The sequence below is a fragment of the Callorhinchus milii genome, unplaced genomic scaffold (assembly GCF_018977255.1).
Source record: "Callorhinchus milii isolate IMCB2004 unplaced genomic scaffold, IMCB_Cmil_1.0 Scaffold11, whole genome shotgun sequence".
Taxonomy (NCBI): Eukaryota; Metazoa; Chordata; class Chondrichthyes; order Chimaeriformes; family Callorhinchidae; genus Callorhinchus; species Callorhinchus milii.
Window position 1 is genome coordinate 18,327,766 of NW_024704752.1, and position 22,162 is coordinate 18,349,927.

General features: G+C 39.6%; 1 protein-coding gene across 1 annotated transcript; it reads right to left on the reverse strand.

The window, feature by feature from the left end:
- Nucleotides 1–5: 5 nt before the first annotated feature.
- On the reverse strand, nt 6–20,391 carry LOC103175581 (WD repeat-containing protein 49). The gene is made up of 19 exons (XM_042339257.1): nt 20,314–20,391; nt 19,427–19,867; nt 18,532–18,708; nt 17,595–17,769; nt 15,071–15,238; nt 14,616–14,764; nt 14,077–14,310; nt 12,974–13,138; nt 12,111–12,226; nt 11,510–11,640; nt 11,122–11,175; nt 10,346–10,504; nt 9,873–10,060; nt 5,970–6,167; nt 5,394–5,557; nt 4,106–4,209; nt 3,515–3,661; nt 1,597–1,738; nt 6–524 (listed from the first exon to the last, which is right to left on the reverse strand). The coding sequence occupies exons 1-19, from the start codon at nt 20,338–20,340 to the stop codon at nt 458–460; spliced, it is 3,006 nt and encodes a 1,001-aa protein (XP_042195191.1). The 5' UTR covers nt 20,341–20,391; the 3' UTR covers nt 6–457.
- Nucleotides 20,392–22,162: the final 1,771 nt, after the last annotated feature.

A 22,162-nucleotide genomic window follows, 5' to 3' on the forward strand; every position in this document is an offset into this window, starting at 1 on the left:
TTTAGAAAACATGTCAAAGGCATTCGAATAAATAGTGTGATATAATTACAGTATTTTTCCATACTCTATAGTCCAAAAATGTAGTTCTTTTTATGATCATATCATGTTCCGTTCATTTCAATCATGGGTGATTTTATAAAACTGAAAGCAAACAAATTCAAAAATCCAAAACTACTCTTAAGCTGACAATTTATATCAATGAGAACATTTTTTCACATGTCTTAACATTACAATACTCTCACCTTAAAAGGCCCTTTAGGGTCACAGCTCCAAGTTATTGAGAAAATGATTAATACACTAGCTTCCAACTTCAGGTGTTTTAACACTGTGGTAAAATCAGTCACAAAATAAAACACTGCTTTCATTACCATATAGGTATCATCATATTGTCACAAACACAATGGATGGAGTGTCGAGGTATTTTAATCTTAATGTCCTTTCCCATCTGCAAACACATCTAATTTGGAAGGAAATTATTGAACTCTTTTCCCAATTTGAGCTTCGAGATGGGTTCCAGCTGTGTCCTGCAGAAAAGAGTCAGATATCAATATCTGATTTGAATTCGTCTTTAATAATGAATTGTCTTAGCAGAGAAACCATTTTACACTTTGCAATGGGGGTGAGTGAGAATCTGAGAAGTTCTGAGTTCTCTTTTCAACCTATTCTACTCCATAGTACGCTGGTCTACTAAATCACTGCACAGGAGATTACTGGGACATTGATTCATGCCCATGATTTCTCACGTGCTCAGTTCCAGACACAGTTCAGCCAGCAAGGGTCAGGTGTCGTGCAGAAAGGAGTTATTATCCTGAGTATTATTAAGATATACCGAAATACAATTCAGTAGTGTACAATTATTTTGGTTTGGATACTCTTAAGCGTGGCGATGGGTTTCCACATTGTGTCAGACACCCAATCTGATCTCCACAAAAAAAATTTCAAATTTACTTTTAGTCTGAAATATTGCAAACTCAAAAGATGCTCTAAAGCTTGACATGTCTTCTCATGAAGTGACTGGAAGAGTGGGCTTGTATCTGCGCTAGAGCTCTTTAACAATGCCCACAGGGCATATTATCACACGGTATGCAGTAACACAAACTAGTGGACATTTTATTGCTCTATAGCGGGCTCACTGCATTGATGCTCCAACTTACAAACGCAATACCTCCTGCCACCTATAATTTTAAGAGCTCGCGGAATTAATATGAATGTAACCCTCTATGTCTAAATAGCAGTTTAAATAATGTTAGATTTTATACGACGATCACTAATAGAGTCCGTTCTGTACATTTTTGTTATATTTTGAAAGGATTATTACCCCCGGAAAAGCGACTAAGGAAATTTGGCCAACGTTTCACCCTTCTCGGGAATCAAACCCAGTTCCTCTCGCTTACGAGGCGAGAGTTCTAACTGCAGGACTCCGCAGATTTTATACTAAAAGGAGAACACATGAAGAATATATCGAGTACTGTATACTTATCTTTTTATACAAGTAGCAACCTTTGAGGGTGACCTGTACTTCACAGAATTTAAGTTTCAACTTAATTTACAGGGGCTAAACGAGCTTAAACTATATCACTGCCCAGACAGCCATACCTGCTTCTCACTGTCAAGGAATTTTTGTGCACGTTGAGCAGTTCTGTGCTAGAAACCTGACTGCTTAACCGCTTCATTCTGTTTTCACACTCCAGGATTTCTTTCGGAAAGAGACTTCTCTCATCAAAAGGTGCTTTCAGAGCTATTAATTGGTACAAAAGTAAACTGTTTGTTGCAATAACATTTCAGTGGTGGAAAGGAAGCACAGAGTTCCCAATCTCCATCCACCACACGGGAACGCTGCATAATATAGAAACATAGGAACAGCGAGTAGGCCATTCAGATCCTCAAGCCTGTTCCACCATTCCATAAGATCATGGCTGATCCATACCTCAATTACCCATCCTTGCCCCGTATCTCTTAACACCCTGACCTAACAAACACCTTAATTAAAGAATTTGTTAGAAATTGCTGGATGTTAAGCCCCAGACTCACCGTTTATAATTTTTAAAAAAGACAGCATTTTAGCAGATTATTGATTTCTCCCTTTAATGTCCCGTCTCCTGGCGCTATCCATCACAATTATGAAAAGCAATAAACAGTCATCGGCGGAATGAGTGCAACTGATTCAAAGAGCTACAGTGCCACAGAGTGGTGAGATGTGAAGTTTACACCTAACATTTAAAGAAGAGCTTCTGGCCTTATCAAGAAATACACGGAAACTTAGAAATATAGAAACAGGAGGAGGCCATTCAGCCCCTCAAGCCTGTTCCGCCATTCTATAAGATCATGGCTGATCTGTACCTCAACTCCAATTACCCGCCCTTGCCCTGTATCCCTTGATACCCTGACCTAACAGATATCTATCTACCTCAGTCTTAAACGTGTGAATGGATCCAGTATCCACAGCGCTTTTGGGGAGAGAGTTCCAGATTGCCACGAGCTTTTGGGTGAATAATTGCCTGTTGAGTGACCTCCATAGGAATCAGCACTCTCACGTGTCTCCTAACTGTTTCTCAACAGCACGGTTCTCAGAGGTCTGGAAACAAGACTTTCAGCTCAGTTACAGAATGCAGCCTTCTCTGCTACTGGAGCAAAGAATGTGCTGTATTTCTTGGGAATTTATCATTTCATCGTTGAAAAGAAATAGAAATCTAAGCCACATTTTTTCTTAAAAAGGGAGGGGAACTATCTTCCAGTTAAGTGTCGCGATCTGGATTATATGTCTGCTTATAGCAGGAAAATCCCATTTTTCACTCAACATTGTTTCCAGGTATTATGTTGGAAGGAAAACATTTTTTTAATTTTCTGCTCTGCATGAGAAAGAACAAAATCAAAGCTCTCGTTTTCATTACACAGCAGCGTCCTCCACTGCTAACCTTTTACTTTTCTGTGGGTTATTTCACAACAGCAGCAGAGTGACAGTGCTGAGCATATTTATTTATTTATTTATTTATCCATTTCTTGAGCTCAACAAAAAAAAAAGTACCGTATAACAAGAGTGGACCTTCAGGCCATTTAACCTCATCCTTCCAGAATACCAATTTGCAAAAAATTCCTGGCAATTTGATAACAGAACCTTATCACATCGTAAAGCAGGTCACAGTATTTACTGTAAAGTGTAGTGACTGTGTATTTGAAGGTTGAAGATGACAGCCAATTTGTGCACAGCTGTGTCTCACAAACAGCCGTGAAGTGAATGACTTGTTTCATGTGGAGGATTGTCAGACAGGAGAACACTGGCAGAAACCCATTTCTCTTTTGTAATAAGCACCATGGAATGAATCTTTAATATCCACCCAGGAACTTGGTTTACCATCTCATGCGGAGGATGGCACCTCCAACAACGCAGCCCTCCTGCCAACACTGCACCGAAGTGCAAGCCTGGACTATCGGAACCCACAGCCTTTTGACTGAGAATGCTACTAAATGACCCAGTTTAACCCAGTTAAAAAAAAAACATCAGAAAGTGACTTACTTTCAGAAAGTGTGGGAAGTTTCAGCCTTTCAGTACTGGACTCTTTCTTTTCAACGTCAAAGTATTTATCTGGGTTCTCCAGAATGGCTGGTTTGGTCACATACGTGACTTTCTCCAAGTCTTCCATGTGTAGAGAACTGTAAATTCCTGTGAAGCCAATCCATAAGTAAAAGACATAATCGGGCATTTGTTCACATACAGATGCAAAGGCAATGTTTACATTCTTGCATAAGATTGAAAGATAGATTGAAATTAGTAACTTAAAGCACTGTAATTCAGTCATCCTGACTTCTTGAAAATACTGCAAATGTTTCAGCAATAATGCGCACATAAATAACATCCCACAAACAGCCATGAAGTGAATGACCAGTCCAGATGATTATTGTCCAGGACATCAGGAAAAACTCCCTTCTCTTTCTGAATAGAGCCGAACAGTCTTTAACAGCCACCTGAACAAGTAGACAAGACCTTTTTTTTTAGGATTCATCCAAAGGATGAATTTAACAATTAAAGAATCAAAGTTAACAAATTACCAGCTAACACATAAAACTATTATCAAATGTCTGAGGTTATTCTGTCAATTTCACTTACCAATAGATGTTTCTATTTTGTTGGAGGATGGATGGGGCTTTTTCCTTCTTTGACTTCTGCGTTCTGCATATGTTTTGCCTAAAATTGTGCTATTCCAATTGATCCTATAATTTATATACAATAAATGTCAATGATAGTTGAAAGGAACGGGCAGAATTCCACAACAAACTCAGTATATTTTCCCGACACTTCCATTTCGCCAAAGCTCATTGTTTTCTAAAACAGTCACCCTTTGAAAAACCTATTCAACTTCCTTTCCAGCCACAATTTGTAACTCCTACAAACTAAATGATGTGCGCTGTATGCCTGATGGAGATTGAGAGAGAGAGCGAGAGAGTGCCATTTCGATTAATTGTCTCTCACCCATGAAATATGTCATAATTTTCAGTATGGTGCTTTTATATACTGCTTACCATTCCATGCGACTTATCTTCAGGAAGTGATACTTTGAGTAATGTTATCCAATTTCCCCTGATACGCCACTACAAATTCCAATTTCCACGTAAGTGGTTCTCAAAGCAAAATGTTTTGCATTTTAATGAAAACGGTCTAATTTTGAATATGTTAGATTTACTAAGCGACATCGGATCCCGGAGGCACCTGAATGTTCAACATTAATTCTAAGATAACAACAAAATAAAATCGCAATTCCTCTTAAATAGGAACAGAATGGTAAGCAAGCATACACCTTGGGAAAAACTACAAACAGACATAAAACGAGAATTGTCTTCAGGATGTTGCACATTATAGGTCTTTCACGCTCTATCAAACTAGTAGTGCTGTAATTTCAGTGGACATATCCGAGTTTAGAGCTCCAAAATTGCACTTTGATTTGGTGGTACTGCCTCTTCCAAGGCCGTTGTATGCTCCATTTAGCTTGCAGGATACTTCAAGACCATTCACCTACAAATACACGGTCACTAGACTTTACGGAAAACTCTGTGAAGTGCTTTGAAATGTCCTTGACTCACTGAGGCACTTTATCAAAAGCAAGGATTATTATTTATTAATGAGATGCTGGGATTTTACAGTCACTTCACTTTACAGTATAATCTGTGAAGCGCCTTGAGACGTTTCAACCACGTGATGAGGCGCTGTATCAAATGCATGGATTATTATCATTATTAGAATATGGAATACAAAAATGGGAAAGCACAGAGCACAAGTGAGAACCAATGAACCTCAACACGGAAAGGATATCTGGTTATTTGCACTGAAGAGAGTCAAAGAAACAATGCCGTCCCTTTTATTAATTTTTTTTAACCAATAAATTGTTGAAATGAATTACCTTTTATCTAGATCTAGTATTTCCTCAAGTATGGCCAGTCTGTGTTTGGGAATGACCAAAGATGATTCTTCTTTCACCTGTTCCTGGTCTAGCGTTGTTTCCTCTTTCAGTAACATCTTCATTTTAGTCGGGGATAAACACTCGTGGATTCTCCAGTGTTCATCCTAAATTCAATGCTTCACATTAGTTCTCTTTTCAAAAGTCAATCAATTTTAGTGAAGTTAAGTTATCAATTTCTAATGAAAAACACAAGCAAATGGGAAACAAAGCTGCAAAAACACTTCTTAGAGGTAGAATTGTTTATATTAATAACACAAATATACAGTGAATTCACTTTACAGTATATTCTGTGGAGCGCTTTGAGACGACTCAATGATGTGATAAGGCGCCATATCAAATGCAAGGATTAGTATTGTAACCAGACCTACACTGGCAGCTACGCTGGCATTTTGGCTCCGTACAATCATAGCACAACAGCAAAATGAGGATCCTACCATGACAACAAACAACACTCAGAAGCTTAAGCTGCGCAACACTGGTTGTGATTCAAGTCAGATAACATGAAGCAGTCTGTACCTGTCCAAACACACCAATCACTATTCCATCAATCTTACTGACAGCAATGTTGCAGTCAGCAGATGCAGAAAGAATCAGCAAACAGCCATCTTTTACGCACGTTTCAAGGTGATTGATATTATCTATGTGAGGTCGTACCGCTGCCACCAATGGCGGAGGCTGGCTAACAATATTCTTGCTGAGAAATAAACAGTATTCCTGAAATAAAACAAACAGAAGGACAACGTGCAATTTAGTTCCCGGAAACAGCTGATATTTTAATCGGTCGTAAATGAGATTGCGTTTACTTTGTGGATAAGGTGAAGGAAAACTAAAAAAATAAACACACAAAGCTTAGTTCATCTGTTCACAGATTCAGAAAGGGCCAATATTACATTCAGAAAATTATATCATAACCAAAGTGATGAGATACTCAAAAACACAAGTTCCCATTTCCTGTTCAGATGGACGTTAAAGATCCCACAGAGCTATTCAAGAAGGGGGTGTTTTTCCCAGTATCCTAGTCATCAATTCCACCCCCTCCACCCCCTCCACCCCCAGATAAAATTTGTCAGTCATTTTATCGCTGTTTGTGGGACATTGCTGTGCAAATGCACAGTGCAAATTGGCTGCAGTGCTCACCTACAAAAAACAGTCACTACATTTCACAGTAAATATCCAGTGAAGCGCTTTGAGATAATGCAAAGACATGGAAAGGCACTGTATGAAATGCAAGGATTATTATTATTATAATGTTATAATAAACTCCTGATAATCATAGAATCATAGAATCGTACAGCACAAAAAGAGGCCATTCAGCCCATCGAGTCTGTGCGGCTCTTTGAATAGAGCAATTAATGCCAATCCCACTCCCCAGCCCTTTCCCCATAACCCGCAAACCCGTCCTCCTCAAATACCCATCCACTGCCTTTTTAAAAGTAGTTATTGAATCGGCCTCGACCGCCCTTTCAGGCGATGCGTTCCAGATTCCAACCACTCGTTGCGTGAAAAAATGTCTTCTCCCCTCCCCTCGGCTTCTTTTAGAGACAATTTTGAATCTGTGACCTCGAGTCACCGACACACCCACCAGTGGAAAAGTTTTTTCCCTTTCCAACCTATCAAATCCCCTCATGATTTTGAAGCCCTGTATCAGGTCCTCGTAACCTTCTCTGCTCCAATGAGAATAATCCCGGCCTCTCCAGCCTTTCCTCATCATCACGGTCCTCATTCCTGGTACCATCCTCGTAAATCTCCTCTGTACCCTTTCCAATGCCTTAACATCCTTCCTATAGTGCGGTGCCCAGAACTGGGCGCAGTATTCTAACTGAGGCCTAACCAGTGTTTTATAGAGGTTAATCATCACCTCCTGACTCTTGTACTCTATGCCCCTATTTATAAAGCCCCGTATCCCATATGCCCTTTTTACAGCTTTATCTACCTGTCCTGTCACCTTAAGGATTAAACATCTTCAAGGCTGAGACTGATAGATTTTTAAAAAATAGAGGGATTAGGGGATATGGGGACAGGTCGGGTAATTAGAGTTGGGTCTGAAGATCAGCCGTGATCTTATCGAATGGCGGGCAGGCTCGAGGGGCTGAATGGCCTACTCCTGCTCCTACTTCTTATGTTCTTATGGTATTACCGGCCTATATTGCCCCTCATTCTTTCTACCAAAATGCATTACCTCGCATTTCTCCACATTGAAACTCATCTGCCATGTGTCGCCCATTTTACCATTTGGTCTGTGTCTTCCTACAGTCGGCTCCTATTCTTCTCACTGTTTACCCCCTCCCTAACTTTGTGTCGTCCGCAAACTTGGAAATGGTACTTGCTATACCCAAGTCCAGATCATTTATGTATATTAAGAAGAGCAGTGGTCCTAATACCGATCCCTGGGGGACGCCACTGTGCACTTCCCTCCAGTCAGAAAAGCAGCCGTTCACCACAACTCTCCGCTTTCTGTCTCCCAGTGAGTTCTGGATCCGCTGCCACTGTCCCTTTTATACCGTGGGCTTCTATCTTTCTTACAAGTCTTTCATGTGGCACTTTGTCAAATGCCTTTTGAAAGTCCATATAAACTACAGCAACTACATAACTCAAACCTAACTCAGCCTGTCACTGCCACTTAAGTCATCACCCTGTCAATGTCCCGGCTATGTTTATTTATCGACATCTTTAATGCATATGTCAAACTTTTTTCAGTAAGGTGAGAATTTGCGCTATGGAACTTTCCAATTAAAGTGTGTGCAGCAAAGCGAAAGCTAAGCTCTTATCGTACTAGTAAATCATTTGTCCGCTTCGCAGGAAAGTGGCTATATATAGAATTTACATTTTAGCACTAATGAAAAACGTTATGCAAATACAGCAGGTTTATAAATAACTTTATGGGTGTGCCAATTATTAGTCATCGACGCACTCTCTCCCCCCCCACCTCGCCAAGTCCACAGAAGTCAAGGAAAAACACAGCTTCCCTTTCACCTCCGGACCTGATCCCAATTCCAATCCAGGTTTTCTCAAGAAAAGTTTCTAAATGGAATGAGCCAGGAAGGGGGAGGGGTTGCAGTCTCCACAACAACAACAACTTGCACTTCAATAGCGCCCTCTTTGCAGGGTAGCGTCTCAGAGCCCTCTAACAGGAGCGATGTAACAATGCAAGGTCTGGAACTAATTTGGCCATCAGTGGTCTCTGATTTCTATTTGTTAACTAATACAGAAGGAGAAACATGTAATCTGAGATAGCCTCCAAGCCGACCAGTCTTGTCTAAGTGCTAAAAAAAAACTTTAAAAAATGCTCCGTTCAGCAGCATTCATAAAGGAGCGTTTTAAAAGCCACGAAGTTGCTGTATTACAATTCCAATTAACAAACTAAAACTGCAACTGTTTGTCTTTACTTTGTTTTGGTTCTACCCATTAATGGCTGCAATGAAGCTTCTCATGCGTTGATGCTGAAGCAAGAAAACACGAACACGTTTAAACGCAAGAATCAGCTTCTCGCCCTCCATTCAACCAGCAGGCAGGTATACTGCAATGCTCATTAATTAAATTAATTAAACGCTATTTTCCTGGCTCCAGTTCAAATTGATGAACACTGATGAATCATATTCGCTTTCTAAAGCTACTCAATACGGTCTGAGGGTTTGGATCTTCAAGCTCAAATTGCCGAAGAGCCATAGATTAGATTGGACTCAAATAAATTCAGATGCTCTGAAATGGAAGTCTATGCGGTGAACTGAAAGAAAAGCCATGAAGTTGAATTCTGGCTGACGGAATCGGCATCAGATTATGTAGTCTTTCAGGTGAGACTTTAAACCAAGGTCCCACCTGCCTGTTTAAGTGGACGTAAAAGATCCCGTGTCACTATTCGAAAAGAGAAGGGAATTTCTCCTACTGTCCTGCCCAACAAATTCCCAGATAAAATTGATCATTCACCTCATGGCTGTTTACTGCTGTGGACAGATTGTTAACCTACAAATACACAGTCATGCTCTTTACAGTATTTCCTGTGAAATGCTTTAAGACGTCCTCCGAGCGTGAAATGCACAATCTCGAATGCAATGAACATTATCACAAGGATTATTATATTCATAATAATAACAATCCTTGCATTTGATATAGCGCTTTTCATGTCTTCTAGACATCTCAAAGCACTTCACAGAATAGACTGTAATGTGAATTGACTGTATGTTTTCGCCAAAATGCAGCAGTCAATTGAACACAGCAGTGACCCATATTTAGTGAAGGAGTTAATTAATATATATATATAACTGATACACTACTTCTCAATATGATATAAGTCTCCTAGATTTAACACCTTCATGAGTTGTTTCTACTAATTAAAGGGGAAACACAGTCCAGGGAGAATCCCTTTTATTCAAAGAATTCCCTCTCGATACAGTGGAAACAAGAGCACTGAAAAAGCTTCACCTGAATGTTCCAAACTTTAATCCAGCCGGTCACATCTGCCGTGATAAGGTACCGATTTGTTTTATCAACCGTCATAATAATGGACAATGCATCGGGTTGTGCAATAAACTCTGCCAGCAGTTGGTTATCCAAGGTATTCCAGAAGCGAACGACACCATAACTGCAAGAGGACACCAGGTTGGCAGCCCCTAGAATTCGAAACACGGACAAAATATTTTCAAGGAAACATCACAGCGGATGGCTGTTCTGTACATAACACATACCAAACCAATGATTCACAGTGTAAGCTCCACCTAAATTGTGTATACACATATATATATATATATGTGTTATATATAGGAGAGAGCAAGCACCAGGTCAGACATAATGCTCCTCTGTGCTGTAAACGTTTTATCATTCTAAGTTGGCAGTGTCATTTAGCCGTTACATTTGCAGCAGAATATGAACAAACATTATAAATCGTACTTTCTTACCCGAAGCCCTGCTCGTCCTGGCCACCAAGAAAAATAGCCGTGTAGTTCTGCAGTCCCATTCAATGTCCTCGTTGCTGAGATCAGTCAAAGGAATTGAACGTGCGTTTGAATCGGTGGAGGAAAGAGGTTGAGCTTGATGTTGGCTCTCTGCAATCGTGTCTGACCAAATTGAAAAAAAAATCAGTCAAGAGGAGCTCACATTTTATTGACAATGAAACGTGATTGTGCTGTTTTCGTGCGGCACACTTGGTGATTCAGCGGGCAATATAGTGGGGGAGAGTTACACAAGAGCTTGGCTCTCAACACAGGGTGGAAGAGGCAAGTTCAAAACTATTAATCATAAAAAAAATATTGCTGGCTGTTCTGCGTACACAGATAAATTATGCTTCCTAATCCTTCTAGTTGCACTTCTGGATCAAAGATACTTAAGAACATAAGAACTTGCTGGCGCAAGAAGACCAAAGTCCATCTAGTTCACCTTCCACCATCCTGGCAGTGGCTTGACATGTCCTGTCCCAAACTAAACACTGTATCCCCAGGTATTATTTTCTAGCAGAAATCGATCTAATTTGTTCTTGAAACAAACTCACTCCTGGCCAGTGTAAACACAGGATTTAATTCAAACCGGACATCTTAATGCAACACAGAAGTTACAATAAAGTAGAAATCTATTTTATTTCTATATAAATGCAAGTTGTTGTTCTTGTTGTTGTAGCCAGTACTAAACACACCTGGTTTGGACATTGGAGCTCTTTTGGTATTTGAGAGATGTCTACCTGATGCCTTTTCTGAAATGCTATTCCATATTACAATATCTCCATCATAACTTCCTGTGGAAAGCAAATGTAAATATACCGAATATTTAATTTCAGATTGTGGGTGCATGGGAAAAAAAACAGATCAACAGAGTTTATATTCAGCTGCCATAACAAACTTGAGACAAATTAAATATCAGCCAGTGATATAAAATTTGCCTATACACTACACAGTCACGACAATTTAAGGTAAATCCTACTGAAACACTCTTGAAGATGTGCTCTAGACATGAAAAAAATATTAAAAATGGAAGTGTAAGAATGATTATTTATCAATTGAAGCTTTCATTGGTTATAATCTCATGTTTAGTTCATTTTCAGACGTAGGTTATAATCTCTGCGTGAGTACCTGTTGCAAGGGTTTGAGGGGGTAAGAATGCAGCACAAAAGATGTCATCTTGGTGTTCTGTGACCCCATGCCATTCCATAGGTTGAACAAAAAACTCGGTGAAATTGTTCATACTGAAGACAGTGATTATCCTGGGCAAGGGGAAATAAGACATTATTTAACGGAGCAAAACTTTGCGTTCAACAAGTAGATGAAATAATTCCTTATCGTTTAAAGTTTCTGGATAAGCCTTTTCTGGTGTCGTCGGGAAGTCAACCGCGTAAAAAAATATCCTGCATTTGTTTTTTAAAAAAAGCTGAAAAATTGCAAGTCTGTGTTTAGGAATTTGACAAATTTATGAAAAAAAAGGGAACCATTACTAAATCAAAATGATATTCAACGGTTTCATAGGAAACAATCAATAAAGCAGGGCGGAAGCTGGTAAGTCATACGTTCTTTTATGTACAAATACTTTCAAAAGGAAATTGGATGGTTACTTCAAGAGGAAATAATTGCAAGGATATGGGACTGATTGGCTGGCACTTCCAAAGAGCCAATACAGGCACGATGGGCCAAATGGCCTCTTTCTGTGCTCTAATATTCTATGAAATATGTAACATACCTTTGCCAACCAACCACTAGAATTGTCCTTTTTATCAGCAGGATCTGGGAGATATCAACAGCATTATCCCTCCCTGCATTCAGTTTGTGATGGCAGTGTCCATTGAAATCCCAAACCTAAGGAGGAAAGGTTCAGGCATTATCATCACATAAACAGAACATAAAAGATGCAACCATTTTTCTCTTTATTTAGGTTGAATAGTATTCATTAAAAATGTACTCACTCTTGCTTAAGCATGCCAATAGAAATTATTATTCATCTCACTATCTTTTAAACTTCAAACCAGTTACAAAGCGCACATTTTGCTTTGTCATTACTATTTTTTTTTAATTTGAACAGTAATTGCTGGCGGATGGGGATACTGTTCAAAGTATTTTCGAATATTAACGTACACTTGATTAACAATAGTAATTCTAATATTCCTTGAGTAATTATCCCGTCGAAATGTCTGAGAGCACGGCGCAGTTTTCTGTAAAGTGTAGTGACTGTGTTTTTGTAGGCAAACGAGACAGCCAATTTACACACAGCAATGTTCTAGAAACAATCATGAGGTGATTGACTGTTGTTTATCTGGAGAATTGTTGACAAGGACATTCCAGGAAACTCCCTTCTCTTTTTGAGTGTTGCTATGACATCTTTAACGTGAACATGAACAGGCAGATGGAGCCCTGGTTTAACATTCCATCTAAAGGACTGCACTTCTGAAGGACGGCAATGATGGTAACCAAGCTTCCTGAATTGGCACACTCACTCAGTGAACCTTTCAACCCATTTACTCACCAGTGATAACATCAAGGGTAACCTTTCGAGAACTTGGCCAGGACAAGCGGAAGTAATAATAATAAGTATTTCTTATCTCGTACCTTCACTGTGCCGTCAGTGCTTCCAGTGAAAAGCCTTGTCTCAGTCTCATTCAGTGCCATTGTGGTGATCTCAGCATCACCATGGCATTCTGTAAACTGCTTAACTTTCTGACCAGTTTCAATCATCCAGACTGTAACAGTGGATGCAGTGTCCGAACTGATAACCTGCAAATACAACACAAACTTTGTTAAACTGTAATAATAATGATAATCATAATAATCCTCGCATTTGGTACAGCGCCTTATTACGTCTTCAAGACTTCTCAAAGCGCTTCACAGAATATACTGTAAAGTGAATTGACTGTATATTTTGTGGGTGAACCGCAGCAGACAATTGCGCACAGCAGCGTCCCACAAATCATTGTGGATTGGGTGACCAAATTATTATTATTATTTATTTTATATTAGTTATTTATTTTTGAAGGAATTATCCACAAAGAGCAATAACATTTCTGAACAATTACTAATTCACTAGAATAAAAACATTAATTTTCTAGCAGCTGAAGTGAACATTTCCTGACCTGTGATATTGAGCTTTTATATCAAATGTTTTTTTCCTGAAATGAATCATCTCTTACATACAAAGAAACCTTTCCAATTTCATAAAGAAAGTGGTTTATGATTGTATGACATTTCATCTTAACTGGACTCTAGTTTAATAATGAATTAGAAATTAGGCAAACTTCAAAAACCATATCTAAGTCAACCAAACCCTTTCTGTTTTTTTAATTAAATGTTAATTAAATCAATGTATTAAATATTAGACTTGCATTCATGGAGATCCAAGCAACAAAGAAACAATAAATAAGTTAAGAATTAATAATTAAAAACTGTGCTATCAGGAATGCTGAATGAAAATCATCCACAAAATATGAAGTTTAGATGTCATTTGATCACTCTAGTGTTAAGCTTAAGCAGTTAATGTGAATGCGAGTGGACAAATGTTAATTTTAAGGGAGATTAGTTTGGTGGTGTCCATTTAGGTGAGGTATCTGTGCCAATAGTTCAATTGTCAAAAGCATCATCAAAATGTGCCAGTGGTTTGCCCTGACATTCACAAGATCACAAGAGAGGTTTGGATAAAGAAAACACAACTCTCTCACCTGTTTACAGGAAGAATCATAAAGCACACAGGTAACTGGGCTTTTGTGGCTTGTCCCATGTTTAGCTGACTCCTGCTTCATCTCCAGCATCGACATCTGTCTGTTAAAAGTGGTGAACAGTCGCCCGTGGGGTTCATCAAAGAATAGAACTGAATGGAATTTCAGGAGCTTTGGAAACACGCCAGAAAGACGCTGGATACACAACTGATGTTGAATGTCCCAAACTCGCAAAACCTAGATGGTTTGACACAGTCATTGCAACTTCTAAAAGACACCCACAGCTCAACAAATCATCAACCGCGTTTGGAATTAAAATTCCATCATCAGGACCGACCTCTGTCCTAAACTCAATGCTTTTGTGCAATCATTCTATTTGGTTTTGGTGTCCTACTCTTTTCTATTTATTATTTAGAACTGTTAAAACACTAGAAAATTCTGAAGGTTTTGCTTCTGAGTGTGTAAACGAGGCATGACATGTTACTGTTCTGCTCAAACACATGGCAGGCATGAATGTGAGGCGAATGGAAAATCAATCCTACCTTGTCCTTTGAAAAACTAAAGAGCAGGTTCCGTGCAACATTGAATTGGACAGCTAACACAGAAGCCACGTGACCTTGTAGAACTCCGGCAGGTTTAGAGATGACGTAAGGGTTCCAGAGAAAGACCTGGTTATCTGCACCTGCGGAGGCTATCAGAAAAGATTGTCTTTCACTGTCTCTTAGGCTCTACGGTTTGTAATGTGACAGAAGAAATCACAAGAAAACACAAGTACAACCAGTAACATTAAAAAAACTAGCACAAATCAGAAAAAAAACTCTTAGTCCAGCATTCTTTAACCCATGGACATTTCCAAGACAGGCCACATCTGGGCACATCAGCAAAGCTAAGACAGCGACTGTCATACTATATTGCATTATACAACAACAACATGTTACATTTGGAAGGCGCCTTTCACGTCGGGAGGACATCCCAAGGCATGTATGCATTCACATACCAATTAAGTTGAGTCCAGAATGGTAATCAAAGCCATTAATGCCATGAGCAGCAAGGACAGAAGTGATTCTAAGTGTCATCCTTTCCCTATCCTTCCAGGCTAGGACCAATGTTTTGGTGCCGGTTGTAGAGCAGGAAATGAAAGCATCCAAGTTCAGGCTGTAGCTCACTAGAGAGAGAAAAAGCAACAGGGATTTGATATAGTTCTCATAAAGAAGGCTGGGGAGTTTGCACCCGACGATGGTCTAACATTAAATTGTCTAAATCAGGGTGGCTCACAAATGTTTGGCGGTGGGCCACAAACTTGGGAAGATACAGCTGGAAAGCCATTCTCAATAATGCTTTAACACACCGCAGAATGGAATGCCGAGCCCCAGGCCTACACCGGTGATTCGCGCAATATCAAACGCAAGGATTATTTATTATTATTCTCCACACAGTGAGTGGCGCCTGATTCAATTAGTCAGTTACCGAGTAGAGATCATGTATAGGCAGTACATGGAAATTTCCTAAGGGATATCAGTCTTTGTCATTATCCCCCCAAGTCAACTGTCCCTCTCTTACATTCTCAATTTTCCTCTAGTTGGTTGGTCCGAGTTCGAGATATTTTCATTGAAAAAAATCAATCTCTAGATGATTAAATCTTAATTTATTAAGGACCCAGGAGAAGATACACTCAACCTCTCATCTGGCAAGAGTGGATGGATTGCAACACTTCGGGCAAAGAATGAACATACACAAATTTTATGTCTTGGGGTTGCTATTCTGATCCAGTCAGAGAATCTACCTACAGCCCATTTATCAACGGGAATATGATTGTAAACAGTAACTTGCTTTCAGCAAGCAAACCTGCTATCTGCTTTCGATACGCAAATATATTTAATAAGTACAGCCACACAACGACAGATGAATTTATTAACAATGTGCTGAAGGTCTGATGTACATAAGCAATATCTAATGTAAATTCAACTGTGGCTGGTAATGTATCTATGGCAAATACAATACAGAGTGTTAGTTGATGCTTCTACCAGTCTTTCAGGCAATGCATTCCAGATCTGAACAACAACAATAATAATCCTTGCATTTGATACAGCGCCTTATCACGTCTTTAAGACGTCTCAAAGCGCTTCACGGGATATACTGAACGTGAATTGACTGTATATTTTGTGGGCAAACGCGGCAGCCATTGCCCACAGCAGCGTCCCACAAACATTTGTTGATGAACAACTCGCTGTGTGAAAAATTTCTCCTCACCTCCCCTCTGTTTCTTTTAATAACTATTTTAAATCGGTGCCCTTGGGTTACCGACCCACCCACCAGTGGAAATAGTTTCTCCTTGTAACAAAATGATAAACAAAATGAGTGAGACATGAACCTGGAAATTAAAGAACAGTTAGGTAAACATCAGTCGTAGTAAATATGCGTCAGAGCATTTTATTGGATGCTATCAATGCTCGTCAAGAGAACTGGCCCTATTATGAGTAGTCAATATGAATTTAAATGTCATGCCTCACAAATCTTTTCAAATTCTTCAAGGAAATAACCAAACTGGAGGATGAGGAATATCCAGTGAATAGAATTTAGTTGAATTTTTTATTAGGCATTTGATAAGTTCTACGTTTGAGGCCTTTAAAGAAGGTTAAATCTCTTTGAATTGATGACAAATTAGTTAGCTGGATTGAAAAATGAATAGGAAATAGGAAGCAAAATGCGTAATGATAAATGGGCAGTGATTAGCAGTGTTTAGCTCCTCGAGGGTCTGTTCTGGGTTCCCTGCTGTTTGCATCGTAGAGAAACGACTTGGAGAGCACTGCAATCTTACAATGTTTGTTGAACATAACAAACTGCTTGATAATATAAGAAGGATAAATAGCGTTTGAGAATATCTGAGCCAATTAAGCAGATGAACCGGGGACTGGCAGATGGATTTAATGTAAATACAAGTAAAGACATTGGAACAAGAGGCAGAAATTACTTGGAGAGCAAGTCTTGTAATATCATATTATAACATTTTTTGATGATTCAAATCAATGCAGATAAGCCAATAATATAAGGAAGATAAATAACATTTGTGGAGATCAGAACTAACTAAACAGATGGGCCTAGGATTGGCAGATGGATTTTAATGTAGGTAAATATAAGGTAATGGATGCTGGAATGAGAAAACAGTAAACATGTGTACATAACAAAAAGATGTCCATCAACAGAGTGGGAAAGAACACAATGTGGGTATGATCACTGATCATTCATGGGCAGTCTCCAGTCAATTACCATCTAAAGAACAATTGGCCATATCTTTAAAAAAAACAAGTATAACCTTGTCTGGATCCCTGGTGGAACTAGATTTGGAATATTCTGTGCAGTTTGTGAAGAGCTTAAATCAGATAGGATGTTTCCAGTAAGCAAGGATCTTGAGACTGGGAACCAGAGACTGGGAAGGATGTGGGTAATGGGCATGCATTATTACTCACATTATAGGTAAGGCTAGTGACTACTAAAATGCTTGTAATATACATATCGGGTACCTTGTTTGACCCATTCTCTGTTATGTTCTCTGTGATGTAAAATGAAGCAGCATTTGTGATGTCTTTTAACCAAATGTTTCCAGGTAATAGCGACAGTTGCCTGTTGCTCATCTGTTGAACTGGCTGATTTTTCAAACAGTGAAGTTAAGGCTGTGGTAAAGCACATGGCGTTGACCTGGAAGGAAATAAGAAGGATGTATATTGGCCTCCTCCACTGGCCCCAGAACTCACAGCAATTGGAACACCGCTTATACCCTGACATTAATATCAAAGCCACGCTTTCAAAAGAGAAATTAAAAACTTATTTTTGTTAATATCCTCATGCATATTTAATAAATGTAATGCAACGCGACAACAACTCGCATTTGTATAGCACGCCTCACATGGGGTGGTGTCTTAGGCTGCTTAACAATGGCGGAGCCTGATGCCCAGCCTGGGAGAGAGGGTAGGTGACTATAGGTAGAGCAGAAGGGTAGGGTCTTCAGGTAGAAATGGCCAAGGATGTGGCAAGGCAGAATGGTTAAGCCAGAGAATTTCAGAGTCTCGAGGCATTCCAGAGTGGATTCCTGTAGATCAATGGTTAGAGCACTCGCCTTGCAAGCTAGTGATCTGGGTTCAATTCTCGGCAGGGCAAAATGTTGGGCAAGTTTCCTTACTCTACACACCTCTGTTTATCTAGCAGTCAGTAGGAACCCGGTTGTTAGTCGATTGGCAGATTGCTTTTCCGAGGGTAATAATTCCTTCATAAAAAAATAATAAATTCATCACGCCAATCCACGACTGTTTGTGGGACACTGCTGTGCGCAATTGGCTGCCTCATTTCACACACAAAAATTCACTTTACAGTATATTCTGTGAAACTCTTTAAGACGCCTCGAAGGCATGATCAAATGTAAGGACTATTATCATTATTATTATTAACACAGAACCAATTTACCCCTCCATAGCCGTCTCCAAAGGTCAGAATTGCCTCATTGCCATCTTCGGGATTATACCAATAGTGCATACAGATCGGAGTATACCGCAAGCCATCAAGTTTATATTGGCAAGGGAATTGGTCTTTGGAATTAATGTCATAGAAGCAAATCTCCTTAGTGGTAAATCCAACTGCTATCTAAAGGAAAAAAAGCACAAAAACGTTACAGACTTATAAACAGAGATAAACCCACGTGCAAATCTGACTGAATACAATGGCTGTATTGAATAGAATGAAATAGAATAGAATAATTTGACATGGAAACAGGCCATTTGGCCCAATCCATCTGTGCCATAATCTAGCCAGATTATATCAACAATGTAACTTTTGTTACCAGCTTAACTGGTAAATCAGAGTACTATTCATACATGTATAACCAGGGACACAGCTAGTCATTTTAGAGAACCAATATGCATAACATAATTCCACAAAATGCTAAGGATAAACATTGTAGACTTGTGGCTAATAAAGGAACTAGACACTGTAACAATAGTTATGACAGTAATCCTTGCTCTCCACACACATAGCAAGGATTACTGTAATAACTCCTGGACAAAAAACAATTAAAAAAATGATCATTTTCTTAACTCGGGTTTCTAACCTTTTCTCTCTCTCTCTCTCTGGTATTACTCTTCTGGCACTAAACTAAATACAGTAACTTGCAAATATTATATCTTTGTCAAACAAGCCATAAATTCACTCAGAGCATACGTCAGAAATTTACATTTTGGTTGGCGTGGATCCCAACCGGGAAGGGTTTGAACTGTTTAGGTCTCATTGAGCCCTTGCTCACCAACACTGTCCTCTTCCTTGAAGTGACTGATCAATGGCACAATATCTTGGCAGATGAACATACCTTGCTTACATTGGCGAGGAAAACCATGCCAGTTGCACAGAGGTCCCGCAATCTGACCGAATCAGTGACAACTCGAAAAGTCTCCTGAAGATTCAAATTCTCTTCCCAGACATTCACATAACCGTCTTTACTCATGCTCAGGTATCGTTTGGAGCTCTGCAGGTAGACAATACTTCGGATAACTTCCTTATGTTGTGAAGAAAAGATCTTAATCTCTTTCCATTGAGGGACTAGATTCCATTTCACTCGTTCTTCTTTCTTGTAGAGTTCGAACATCATGAATGTGGTCAGTGTATCCCAATTGACAAAACCGTCCCGCTTTGCATCGATTTTGTCAAACAGCTCTCCATACTCTTCCTTCTCACCATATCCAAGTGCCGTGAAGATCTTGTCAATAAATTCTTCCCTGTTCATTGACATATGTTTCTTAACGTTCGATGGCTGTGGGGGAAAGCAATTCAAACATCGGGTTTATTTGAAAAAATTCAACAAATTCCATACAGCCAACTTACTCCGGTTATTTTTTAGTTAATGCCACGCCACTATTATCTGGATCAAGATCCCTATCCATAGCCGGACAAGAATCATGTAAAAGGCATTTTCCACCTGATACATTCCATTGGTAAATTGATCATGAATAACAATAATTTGATCACTCAATCCATGACTGTTTGTGGGGACGCTGCTGTGCCCAATTGGCAGCCACGTTTCGCCCACAAAATATACAGTTAATTTGCTTTACAGTATATCCTGTGAAGTTCTTTGAGACGTACAGAAGATGTGATAAAGAGCTGTATCATATGCGTGGATTATTACCATTAAAGCGTCCTGCGAAAGAGGGGATCAATAAATCTGACATGACACACTGATAACAAGTAAAGACATACCATGAAAATCTTCTCCATTATCATCATATCGTTTACGTTAAGTCGACTTTCTAACTGCTCCTGAGCTTTCGTTCTTCTCCCACAAGATTGTGTGGCAGAGAGCTCCTCCTGTACCTTCGTGTCAGAGCTCACTGTCACCTGGGATGCCATTGCTCAGTGACAGACAGCAGGCAGTACTGGGGGGGCAGACATCAACCTATTTCACCATCATCTTCGTGACCTTGAAAGAGGGAAAAAGTGATCATAACATCAGATTTTAGTGTTCTGTACAATGCAAATACACAGTTGCGGTGGCACGATTACTGATTTTGTTATATTTTTATATAATATTTACATTATATTTTTCAACCACAATATATACAGTCAATTAATTCACTTTACAGTTTATTCTGTGAAGCTCTTTGAGTCCTCTCAACAACGTGATAATGCGCTTTATCAAATGCAAGGATCATTATTATTTGGGACTAAAGAAAACACAAACCAACACTTCTTCTCAGGGAGAAGGGTATAAATGTATTTGACTGGAAAATACACATTCCACCTTTGGACCCCCCCACCTAAAATAAAAGACCATCTGGTAAACACTTTTGCTGAGTTTCAGTACAGCCTCAAACTTTGGCAAACATTGATTTAAAGCTTTTTTTTAAAATGCTGTCAAGAATTTTTAATTTATTGTTATTGAAAAGGATTTTAACTCCTTGAGATTGTAGGACTGTTCAGTAAAATGTAGCTGCGTGGTTTATGTGCAGAGTATGGCTCTGGGTAAGAGGTTGGAAGGGGAATTAACTAACTACTGTACTGTATTCTGGTAACTTGGAGACATCAAGATGTATTGTGTTACACCTAAAAATACTGTAAATCCCCTGACATCAATTTGCCTCCACTTCCACTCAACATTTTGGTTAGCTGAAAGCTTCGGGGTGGTGGAGGGTAGGGGGAATAAAAGCCGGTCATGACACATTCTTACTACACATTTCACAGGGAAAGTGATCACATAACAAACCAATCCCAACTAAGCCGCAGCCCAACTCGTATTTCTCCGGAGCTTTAAAAACACAACACACTCAATGATGGGAGTAGTTACCATTACGATTCTTTCCTCTCTTCTCTCTCTCTCTCTCTCTCTCCTTCTCTCTCCCAATTCCCAAGGGATTGCTGAGCTGGACTCTGGTCTGAAGACTTCACAGGGTCTCCTCCGCTGGTTAAGCACATTCTCTGCACAAAGGGCTCCAGAGTTCAGTGCTGACAGTATCCAGGCAACAAGTCCTGACTGGGAACATTCTCAGGTTCAGTCAGACAATGGTACAAACCCTTTGTCAGATGGGATTTTTTTTCTCTCTTCCTCTCTCTCTCTCTCCACCCCACCCCCCACTCCACCACCTAAACCCAAATCACAGCAAATAAACAAAACCTACCTTTTAAAAGAAGATCCGTTTCTTCCACTGGACCCAACGAGAAAGGCCAGCCAGCCAAAGAGGATGAGAAGACCGACGCAAGGTATTTACTGGGCAAAAAGCTGGTGGGCTTTCTGTCGGTCCACTGGTGTCTTTGCTGGTTCTCTGAAAGAGCAATAGGGTTTCAGCACTAACTGTTCTCCTGCTAACCTTGATCCCAAGCCACTCCCATCCATCTCCTCCTGCTGTTTACTCAACTTTCTACATCAACTTTCAATCGGAATTGGAAAGATAGCTCTCTGATTATATTCCTTCTGACGTTTTTACCACTGGCTTTAATCACTAGTTCTCCCAGTCCTAAAGAGCTCCTCTTCACCTTACTAAATACCCCACCACCATCATTTCTCTAACCCGACTATAAACTCTCAATAGCCAGCTCTTCTAATCCAATAGTC